Source organism: Elgaria multicarinata, chromosome 4 (genome assembly GCF_023053635.1).
Source record: "Elgaria multicarinata webbii isolate HBS135686 ecotype San Diego chromosome 4, rElgMul1.1.pri, whole genome shotgun sequence".
NCBI classification, from domain to species: domain Eukaryota; kingdom Metazoa; phylum Chordata; class Lepidosauria; order Squamata; family Anguidae; genus Elgaria; species Elgaria multicarinata.
In genome coordinates, this window is record NC_086174.1 from 53,293,828 (window position 1) to 53,305,877 (window position 12,050).

General features: G+C 41.6%; 1 protein-coding gene across 2 annotated transcripts in view; it reads right to left on the reverse strand.

Annotated features, from left to right (window-relative positions):
* Nucleotides 1–12,050, reverse strand: part of PRKD3 (protein kinase D3) — a 58,010-nt gene that overhangs the window by 9,387 nt on the left and 36,573 nt on the right. For both annotated transcript variants that reach the window (XM_063124288.1, XM_063124287.1), the window contains 6 exons: nt 10,416–10,599; nt 8,600–8,723; nt 7,522–7,599; nt 5,287–5,563; nt 3,054–3,106; nt 1,578–1,650 (listed from right to left, as the gene is read on the reverse strand). In XM_063124288.1, the coding sequence (XP_062980358.1) occupies nt 1,578–1,650; nt 3,054–3,106; nt 5,287–5,563; nt 7,522–7,599; nt 8,600–8,723; nt 10,416–10,599 (789 nt within the window). The remainder of the gene's footprint in view (nt 1–1,577; nt 1,651–3,053; nt 3,107–5,286; nt 5,564–7,521; nt 7,600–8,599; nt 8,724–10,415; nt 10,600–12,050) is intronic.

A 12,050-nucleotide genomic window follows, 5' to 3' on the forward strand; every position in this document is an offset into this window, starting at 1 on the left:
AGAACCACAATTGGCTTCCATTCTCTTGACTTTTAGAAAGGGTGTGAAGACTTCTCTTTAATTTAGCCTTTTAAATTATGTAGTTGTTATGTTTTACTCTTTTTAATGTTATTTATCTTTAAATGTTTTATTGTCTTAAAATTGCTGTGCACTGCATTGATGAGGCTTTTAAAAAATAAAACGGTATATAAAAGTTAATAAAAAATAAAATATGGGTATAAAAACTCAATCTACAAAATCAGGAAATGCAGCTCCACTCTCATAGATTGTAGTCAGAGGCAACTTAATTCTCTTCAAATGTGCTCTTTACTTTATATCAATTCAACAGAAAACAGAATTTCAGAGGTTGCTCTATGTGAGATTTTATAGTGTATAACTAATTTCAATAACAGTTTCAATGTGCAAAATGTCTTGCATCTAATTACGTTCTTAGCCAGTCACTTTTATTATTCATCTTCTACAGATGAGAAACTCTGGCGAACAGATCTGTCCATATTTGTCCAGTGAGTTAATAAAAGAGCTAAGACTAGAAAATCCAGATTCTGCCTACAGTACAACTCTAGCTGCTAACACACTCATCCTCAGTTAAAATTGTTTGTGTATAAAATGTACAAGAACCTTGATATTCAACCCTGATACTCTAACATATTAAAGGAAAATGGGAATCTAAGAATTGAAGATACACCTGTTCAAATAAACAGCTTACCAGTCTATTTGAGGTGTGTGCAACATATACATAAAGGGGTACAAAGAATGTTAAAGAAATACTACAAGGACATTGCACCACTAGAGGCCTAGCTAGACCTCACCTGGAATTCCTTATTCAGTACTGGTGGTTCTGTAACAAGTCAGGGTACAATAACTGCTCTGGAAGAAAGTTGCAAGCAGAAAGAGTACCTGCCTTAAAGATTTGAATATAAGTAAGAGGTACAAAAAATTAGGATTAATTTTCATTAAAGTAAAAGGCAACCTAACAGCAACATTGCTTAACATTCACAAGGTAGCAGGAGAGCCAACTAAATAGGAATGTAAATTGTTAAAGTTGTTAAAAGGCTGCATAAGACAAACAGCGACCACTAAGTCTTAAACCAGGAAAAGAAACGGCATGAAGCAAGATTGTCCAAGCTGAGGAATCAGTCTGTTAGGATTCTGAGAAATCTTTCTAGCCCTGATGGCTGCTGAGATCAGTTTGGACAGAAAACTGAAAAAAGCAAATCAAGAAAAATATTTTATAAAATCTCAGGTTTAGGAAGTTGGTCCATCAAGCTCCGTATTGTCTACGTTGACCAGTAGCAGGTCTCCAGGGTCTCAGAAAGAAGTCTTTCCAGTCTTACCTAGAGATGCCCGGGATTGAATCTGGGACCTTCAGCATGCAAAGCAAGGGCTCTACCACTAAGCTACAGCTCTCAGCTCCCATTATTGTTCCATAACTCTCATCTTTTCTGCAGTCACATATCATTTTATAACCAAGTGCCAAGTTTGTTTTATATCTCAGCCTTTCACAAAAAGAACATTGCATAAAAGTCAAATATCTCTTTCACAAGTCTGCACTTCCAGCGATGTTTATTCAAGCTTACCTCCATACACAATTCCAAACTGACCAGAGCCAAGCACCTCATCAGCAAAGATCTGATATACCGAACTGATATCCTGGAGATGGGGAGGGAGTAGCCAAGGGGAAAGAAACGTTAGGCTAAATTACAGATGGATGGTAACAAGAGGTAGAAACTAGAACATTAAAAATTGCACTACTTACACACTAAAATAGGGAAGAAAAAAGTTGTGACAAGCGTTTTTAAGGAGTTCTGTCCGTTCCCACCTGAAAGAACCGTTAAACCCTTCTACTGCTATTTACCACGTTTGACATACTAAGGGTGAGATGGAGACAGCACACACAAGTGACATGCTCCTCAGTCAAAAGGAGTAACAATCTCCACTGCAATGTGTATTCCAAAAAAGGTGTCTCCAGCTGCATCCTGATAGAAAAAAAATCAGCCTTCTAGTCGGCATGGAGGTATGCTTGCATGCTAAGGCCAGTCTACATAAGTAGCAGCCTATAAATCCTCTCCGCTCCCAGCAAGAACCATGGCTCTTTGTTTCTTTAGCACATGGATGCCCAAGTTATGCATCAGGAACAATGTCATTCATGCTCCAGTGAAACATTCATTAAAAAGAGAGTGGGACAGGGGGAGTGCAACTCTACTGATGCTCTTGGACCTCTCAGCAACTTTCGATACCACCAATCATGATATCCTTCTGGATAGGCAACCTGGGCTGGGAATTGGAGGTAGTGCACTGCAATAGTTCTGCTCCTACCTGGATGGCTAATTCCAAAAGGTGGTGCTGGGTGATTATTGCTCTGTTCCTTAATGTTATACCACGGGGCATCACGGGGCTCTATTTTATCCCCTACACTGTTCAACAACTACATGAAACTGTTGAAGGAGTTTATCTGGAGATATGGACTAAAGGGTCTCCAATGTGTGGATGACACGCAGCTCTATCTTTCCATTTCATCAAATCAATGTGAGGCACTGGCTCTCACTGGGTGCAGTAATGGACTGGATGAGGGCCAATATACTGAAGCTCAATCCAGATAAGACAAAGGTACTGTAAGTGAATGGTTATTGGCCCAGATGAGTGATATTCAAGCTGATCTGGAGGGAGTTGCACCATTTTAAATTGTGGCTTTATATTATGTTTTATTTTGTTATTATATTATATGGTTTTAAGCTTTGTCTTACAAACCACCAAGAGAGCTTCAGCTAATGGGCTGTATAAAAGTGTAATAAATAATAAGTACAAAATAAAGAAAAGTCAGCCCCACCAAGAATAGATTTAAAAAACACCTTCATTCACATCCAAGATTCAATAAATGCTGATGGCTTTAAATTATAGCTTCAAAATTTGGCTACTGACATCTATTTCATTTAATTCAATTCGTTCATACCAGGGGACGGACGGACGGACAGACACACACACACACACACACACGTTAACAGTATCATTTACAAAGTTTCTAGTTACAATAGTATTTATACTTTATGACTCACCACATTTTCTTGGATCTGGCAATTTGAAACAGAAATGCTGACGGACAATTCTTCTGCAATGAGAAAATACATGTGTTTTAAATGTGGAGGCAATACTACGGTGAAAGACAAATGGCCAAGCAACCAAATTTAGAAGACAAGTTCCAGTCAATATTTAATATTCAGCTACAATTAAGTTTCCAGCTGCTTGGTGAAGGTCCTCGAACCCGCAACCTGCAACTTTTCCCTCGCATTGATGACAACACCATCAAACTCCTCCCCTCCTTAGACAGTGTGGAACATTTTCCTCCAGCAACGTTCTATCACTGGCCATCAACTTATTGTTTTAGGTCCCTCTTGCCTTGAAGCCACATGCTCTCCTTAGGTCTGTGCTGCTCAGGAACTGAGAGACTTGCAGACACCAATGCACAAAATTGGATTTCCAATGTCCAAAAATGGGGGGTGGGGAGAGAATCAGCCCCAAACTGCAGAAAATATGTTGAACTGCATTTGTGCCAAATTCTCAACCCTGAAATCTATTTTTAGTTCCAGGCCCAAGTCCTGCAATATGCGAGAAAGGGTGTCTCTAGCTATGTGGAGAGTACACTTTCCTCCTACTGAACACCTGTATCTTATCCACCTTCCTGCAAGTAAGCATGCACTTGTACAGCTTGTGTGACATGACTATCACACAGGCTGGAGCTCCAGCACTGGTCTTTTTGGAAATTAAGCACTGCTACTGCCTCCTTTATTAATTTGCAATCAGATAACCCAGTCTTCTCAGCCAGCATCCATTCCCTGTTTTTCTCTATCATTTCCTAGCAGCTTCTCAAATATGATTTTCTTCACATTCTTTGCCCTGACCAACTTCTCCATTCTTTCCCCCAGCCCAGGGCTACACTGTGTAAGGGCTCAATCCAAGAATCTGTTTTTAATACTAGGGCTAAATTCAGACTCCCTCCACAAAAAGAAGCCCACTCCAGGTTTCCACCACCCTTTCCCTTCTTTCAAGCCCTCCTTTTCTCACCCGCCCCTACATAGTACACGCATACCACAAAGGAGATAGAAATTGCACGTGGAGCAGGGAAGCAGAGGAGGAAGAGGAGGAACCCACCCAGCCACCAAACCCAGATTGCAATTTTTCGTGGCACCTACAGACATGTTTCAAAATGTAAAACGTGTTCACTGCCCTAAAAAAAAGAATTGCCAACCCCTGATATAAACACTTCACGGCTTCACAGTGCTTTAGCCAAAGGATATGGCTGGGTTCACATGCCACAACAATCCATCATGGCTGACAAGGCCTGGCTTGTTGTAGGGGTTGTTGAACCCATGGCACTTCCAACCCTTCTTGGGTTGCAGGCATCAGTGAGCGAGACACTCAGCAATTTGAAGGGGTTGTCACTCATTCGCTAACCCCCTTTTTTGATTCTTTGTATATTTAGGAAAATATATTATTTGTATATTATGGAATGTGTTTGAGATATGTATGTATGTATGTATGTATGTTTGTTTTATATATTCATTTGTTTACTCTCCTTATGAACCACTTTGACCATCGTTTGGAAAAGCGAAATAGAAATAAACTTAAGGCAGAAGAGTACTAACATTGCTTACGTGAATGACGTGCCGCACAGTTTCACATTGAAATCAACCCTTTAGCTATTACATATGTAGAATTATCACACCAAGAATCCATGACCCCCAGGGGGCGGGGGGGGCACACTAATATATTAATGTCACTTTCTGTCACAGTTGGGGGTTTAATTTTAAGATGAAGCCAGCCATATCAAATGTTGCAGGCTTAAGCGATTGTGCCCCTGGGTGGGATACACTTAAAATAAAACCTTATTAGATATTACTGAAAAAAGCAATGCCTAGCAGGAGATTTTTGCAACAACGATCACTCGTTTAAGTACACATTTTGGGAGCAGGGATGAGCATACGATTTTCAATTATGAAGAGCATCAGGTGCATGAAAAGCACAAAGGAACTTTTAGATTTGAGTTTTCAGGAATGGAACTTACTACTGAATGGCATAAGCCAAATATGAAGATAACAGAATGGGTAACAGAAAAGGGTAACTAAGAATTTGCTCTTCATGTTGTAAGTCAAAAGAACTGCTAGACATGAAATAATATCACTCAAAGTGTATCCATACTATGGAAGAGGACCTCAATACTGTCAGGCATTTGCATCTACAAAAAATACAAAACTTTGTTGAACCAAGGCCAGTTACTCAGCAGTTACTTACTATGATCTTTCCCTTGGCCTGCCGCAGTGCAAATGCTAGCCTGAGGTGTGACCGGCATCAAAGCCTGACAAATAGCTTTCTCCCAGCTCTGTGCTACATCCAGTCCAACTCCAGTAGCAGCTAAAACGGGGTTGTGGTGGTTGCTGCCGTTGTTCTCACCAACAAAGTACACCATTGTGTCAGTTATTATTTCAAAGCAGTGAGGGTTGCTGCCCTGCACCACATTAGAGAAATCCCGTGGTTGAATCACCTGGAGGATTTCGGAAAGCGGAATCTCCTAAAGGGAACACAAAGTGTAAAACACACACACACAAAGGAGGGGTGAAACAGCAACCTATGCAAGTCAAAATCACAGTAGTGAGACAAAGTAGTAAGCACTACTGCTGCACTCAACTAGGAATGTTTGGGTAGCATTGAGTGGTATAGGTCTTATGCTCCCAAGCATTCCACAAATACTTCATTAAAAAAGTCCACCAATGAAGTTTGGGTTTTGCTGAAGACCCAAGTTTCCATTTCAAGTTATGACACATATGGCCCAGCTGTAGACAACATACTGCCCTCGGGGTTCTCTCATGTGGCCCATTGGGTGCCATGCTCACTGTCCAAGTTCCCACCCTCACTGATTTTGCAGTGTCCAAGCTGTAGCTGCTGCTCACATACTCCCAAGGTTTACCAATGATGCCGATAGGCCCTTTGGAGCCTCTAATGAGCTGGCATGCCATACAGTCAGCCCTCCAAGCGTGGATGCCAGAGTGTCATTTGGCAGCCACATTCGGAAGGCTGAGCATAGAGAGCACCAGGTAAAGCATCCACTCTGGCATACTCTGTATTTGGGCTGCTGTATCCTTTGGGCGTTTCTATTCTTGCAGAGGACAGAGTTTTGGAAAAAAAGGAAGGAGCAGACCAGGCAGGCGTACTGGCTGGTTTGTGGCAGGAGAGGAGCCACAGTGGGAGCTTTTGCATCTGTGAGACAGTAAATGCAAGAAAATGAATGGATGAAGGGGAGAGAAGGAGGATATTTGTGTGCACAAGTGCGAGTGAGTGAGTGAGTGAAAACGAGAATATAAATGCATGAAAGATTATAATGAATGAATGGGGGTGAGGTGGGGAAAAGGGGAAGAAAGAAAAGCGGTGTCTCCACCCAATGAGAGTATGCGGTTCCCAGCCACTTTCCCACAATGGAATATAGCTATGTCCTGTCCCGTCCCCCCACCAAAATTGCCCTCCCTTGGGTTATGGCAGAGGTGCAGAACCTCAGGCCTGGGGGCCAAATCCAGCCTTCTGGCTTCCAAACTAGCCCTTCAGGATTCCTTGGAGAGCCTTGCCCCCTTCCCCTGGCTCCAGCAATAGTTTGATGACTTCTGAGCTTTTGTGCAGTTTTTCCCATTTTACGTGGTTGAAATGCCTCTCCTAAGGCTTAGTACTGGCAGGAAAAGCTTAAAGCTAAAATATGCTGGATGGGTGGGTTGTATTTTGTTCCCTCCCCTTTTGCCTTTGGCCCCACCCACCACAGGAATGCAGCATTTGGAAGCTTCTCCAAAACAGAATTTGGCCCTTGGGCTGAATGAGGTTTTGCACCCTGTGGTACAGGATGGAATCACCTTTCATCTCTGGTGCTGCATTGTCAACTGCAAGCCATCTTTTACCTCAGTACCACTGTTGGCAAGCTAACAACCCGACTTATATTTCTGAATCATTGTGCTGTATCCAAAATAGGAGAGTCTCTCCACACCTACTCTACAAACAGGTGTGGGAGGCATATTTTCATAATTTTATAGCATTTCAAATGCTTTACAATTCTCCTTATTTACAGCTACCCTTTGAACTATGACACAGGCCAGGACTAATTTTGGCCCTTTCAGTTGTCTTTATGCACAGACAGCAGACACTCTCTCCAGACGGTATTCTACTTCTGTTATTTCTTCCCCTCAAACATTTCCTAAGTCTGGTTTCAAAAGGAAGAAAATATCCATATATGGCTGGGTATTGTAGTGCACAAAACAACAAATAGAAAAACCATACACTGGAGACACAGTGCAGCTTCAGCAAAAGCTCATCTCATTCTAAACATACCTATGATGTTCCATTTTCAACAAATTAAAAAACAACAACTACGGAGCTTCATTCAGAAGAAAAAACAGCAAATGAAGGGATTCAACTAGAGATGAAATAGGCAAGTGCCATTTTCAATGGGAGCTAGCATTGGTAAGCAATGAGATTTGTATCATCATTTACCTTGTAATACTTTGTCCCAGATTCATTCTGAAATAACGTAAGACATTTGCTATCCAGTCTCCAGTAATGTCTTTTTCTCTGCAACAAACATAGAAAGGTTTTGCATTAAGACATGGCTGCTGGCACCCTCTACTTGTATCGGTCCTGGAAGATTCAATGGCATTTACTTCAGCTTGTGTTTATATCTTTGAGGTCTTCTTAGCCACTGTACTGTTATTTATTTATTTATTTATTTATTGCATTTATATACTTCCCCATAGCTGAAGCTCTATGGGTGGTTTACAACATCTCGAAGTATGCAGTATGTCACATACTGCATACTTTGGGCTGTCTACAATCCTACACAGCACATACAGGATCTGGATCAGTTTGCCGGTACCTGCTGTGCCCATTTTTGGCACAAGGTGCTAACCCCACCTTGTATCCCAGGTCAGCAGCAGTAGGTACGACCACCATGGTCCCAATACTTTGGAAGAGCCCTCTGTGCGGCCTAAGAGAGCTTCTATGTGACTTGAGGGGATCAAAGAGAGCAGGTGGGGAGACAAAACTCTGGCCCCACTTCCCAGCTGCTCCTCAGAGGCTGCAACAGAGCTGACACAGGAGGCTTGCCTTGGATAGGGATAACGGAGAACCTTCCATAACCTAGGGCCAGCCTGCAGTGTCGGGAAGAGGAGAGAGCCTTTCCCCCAACTCTTTGGTCCACAGCCATTCATTCAAACTGATGTTATCAGTACTGGAAAAAGAGAGGACAGGCCCAGGCCCCAGAGTATGGAGTAAGGGAATTTGGGGGGGGGGGGGGGCATGTTGATTTCACAGGCATGTTACTATCTCATGTTAAAGAGCCTCTGCAACAGCTATGATCCTGAACCGAGCATGCACACAGGGCTTCTGTTGGTTGCTATGGCAGTCAACTCAGCAAGCACACAGGAATCTTGTTTCCTTTCATAGCTGGCAATGGAGAAGTCCTGCTTACACAGAGCTACTTTGCAGGATCATTGCCCTTCTTGGGAGTTTGCAGAATGCTTAGTTTAAAATGTAAAGCAATATACTGAAAAGTAAGGAACCTGAGATGACTGACCAGGTTGTCTCTGCTAGTATAATGAACCATCCATCCTTCCTTCACCATTGTACTGCTCTTTCTCTTTGTGTGCTTGACTGATTGCACAACCCTCATTAATGGAATATTATTGCTCGCCGATGGGCTGTTGGAAAAAGAATTGCACAGCTTTAATCATACATATTTTGTCACACCCAAGAGTAGGGCTGTAATTCAATGCAAATTTCAAGGGGAGAGTGCCTTCTTGCCGGTAAATTCTACCTCAACAACCATCTTCGAAATATAACCATCATAACATAGGTCACATCTGCAGTGAGCATTCAGATGAGAGGAGCTTTTTAAATCACCCATCCACCCCAGGATCAGGCAAAGTCATTTTAGCGCATTCAGGGCTTACAGTGCAGAGTCTAAGATGAGTGCCTCAGGATCCTTTGCAATGTGATAGGAGATGCTGGGACACACCTGTTACCTCTTGTGTAGCAGGTGCTAATAGTGTCTAAGCCATGTTCTGATCATGCACTGCATCTACTTTTGCCAGCCATTCTGTGCTGGAGCATGAGTGCTGCTCCAAACAACCTCTTAGGGTACTTGTGCATTTTGGCCAGCTGCATTTCTCATGACCACAAAGCTCCTCATATTTTCAAGTTCATGTACATAATGAAAGAGAAAGGTTTTATATACTAAGCTGGGATAAATGTTTTTGGCCCAATGTAAGGTCCGTAGATTATGCAATGCTAGACCACAAATGTATCCTGAATTAGGATTAGTGTACCTGAATCTTGTAATCCCTCCACAACTCAGTTACTAAATGCAAAAATGTCTGAACCAAACCAGAAGATAAATAACTCAGCACCCTTCTCACTAGAAATCAGGAAGAGAAGACGAAAGCCCACGCTTAACATGAAAGCAATCCTCCTGTGCTCCTCTCTCCTTTGCAGGGCAAGAAAGATACTCTAAGAACCAATCCTGCACGGTGTTCAGTAGGATGGGAGCTCAATACCACTTCCACTCCTACATCCATAGGAGGAGAGGACATAGGATGAAAAAGATGGTGCCCAAGGAGTGCCTTGTACTCTGATTCCCATTTGTTCAATCAAAAAGCACACAATGGACTGATGGAAATTATATCTTAGGTGGACAGGTAGCACTTTTACTGAACAAAGTGTCCTATAATCATTTCTTTCATCTTCACAATATCCCTGTGAAAACTTATGCTTATTATTTCCATTTTACAGTATGGAACTGAGCCTGAGAGATTCCATTCTTAAGGCCACGTAATGAGTCCATAACTGAGAATTGACCCAGGTCCAGTGTTCTATCCCATAAACTACACTAGCTTTCTTCTTTTTAATTCACCCTTGTATGTATACAAGAAAAAAAATACAAGTTACCCTTTTAGAAGTGACATTCAAATTTGCTTCATCTTCACTTCCAAACACACACAAAAGGTGCTAAATTGATTCCTTATGCAACTCCATTTAATCAATTGACTTGCATTAGGATTGGAATGAGTTTGGCCTAAGGTCAGGAGAATAAAGTAGTACTATAAATCTAGGTCAGCATAGCATTTTCCATCAACTAGACTGTATAGCAAACCATTCTTCAATAATGTACTTTATTTCAATGTTGACTCTCATAGGGGACTCAGCTTCTGAAAGATTCATGTCTACATACTTCTGCATTTATCAGTTCTGTTAATTGAGCTGTTTTCACTTCTGCTCAAGGGTGGAAAAGCATAAAACCACATAAATGAAAAAAGCGAACAGCAACTTTCATTTGGGATTGCACAGAAAAATGACTTTAATATGGGGCTTCATAGTCTCTCAATTTCACAAACCTGATGGTTTTGACAGCCTCTTCATCTTTGTCTCCATCGAGATCTGCTGGATCCATAAAAAACATTTTGTCTTCTGGAGGAGAGGGTTCTTCCGCATCATCCAAGCCCCTACCACCATCGCTATTCATTTCACTGCTGTCAACCTCCATTGGCATATCAATATCTTGACCTGGACTAGCCGGTTCTTATTCCAAAACAAACACAAAGAAAATAAAACAGGACGTCATTATTCATTTCCGACCAATGGCACAAACTTTTACCACACAGTTATAGCCAAAAAATCTAATCAGGAAAGATATCAAATTAATGACAATATTAGTTAAGAATCTGTTGCAACCCTCTGTTCATATATAGCAGAATTACAGAAATTCAGCCAAACGCAGCCAAGACAGGAGAACAGGCAGAAACATTTGGGCTAAGCTTTTTGTTTTGCTAAGGCTACTTCATGCTATGTAGGTACTTCCTGACACAGGGCAATTCTCCATCAGTGGAAAGTTGGCATATATATAGTTCTTCCACCTCCTGTGCCAGCTGACTCCCTATCCTCTGATGCAAGAACATCATGACCAGGTCTTTCCAGGAAAGGGTGTGGACAGGATAGGGATCCGAGAACAAAATTCCCTTTACACCTGGTTCATTACTAATGCAAAGTGCAGCCCCAAACACATCAGAGCCCCAAACACATCAGAGTACTGAAGGATAGGCAGCCATAACACACTCTCTCTCTCCCTCTCTCTCTCTCTCTCTCTCTCACACACACACACACACACATACACACACATAGAAACAATCCTATCTCTTCAGAAAGCCACAGGAACAAAGCTACAGAAAAGGAACTTGACAGAAATAGCTAAGCTCTCCACCACTTCATTCAATCAGCTTTAGAAATGATTCTAGTAATGATCTCTACACAGAACAAATCAGAAAATGTATAATGCTTTACAAAAGACACTCCTAATTGATGCTAGTAATTAAAACAGAGGTGTCAAACATAAGGCAGCATCTGTTTTACACACCACACAAATGACTAAACTAATGTCAGGGATAGGAAGCCAACTTCATAAGAGAGCAAATGGTGGGTATTACGAGAGCCTGGCATCAAACTTTTACCTTTGGTTAGTGAAGAGGGAGGGACAGCATGTCATCCCTGTTTCATAGCTACCATTTACAGATAGGAATGCTTGCTCCTGGAATCCCCAAGATACAGCAAAACATACCATAAAATTACATATGTGATTTTATTTATCGTTCACCACCCTGACAGTTCTGTTACTGAAGGGTGGCTTATAAATTGACAGAATAAATGTATTATGACAAAGCATAAATATTTAAGAAAAGATAAAAGCTGCCAAAACAACTTCTATTCACAAAGTATATATATAGTATCTTACTGAAGTGAAATGGATCATTTAGTGTCAAATCAGGAGGTAATTTTTCCCCATAAAAATCTGTGCCTGTTCCCCACAGCACAGCATCAGTTGGATAAGGAATTTAGTCTCTCACCTCATTTGAGTTCAACACCATTGAATTAAAGTTATACTAATACAGCTTTTCCCAAACTGATGCCCTCCAGTTCTGTTGAACTACAAATCCCATTATTCCCAGCCAGTACGGCTGATGCTGGCTGAGGACACC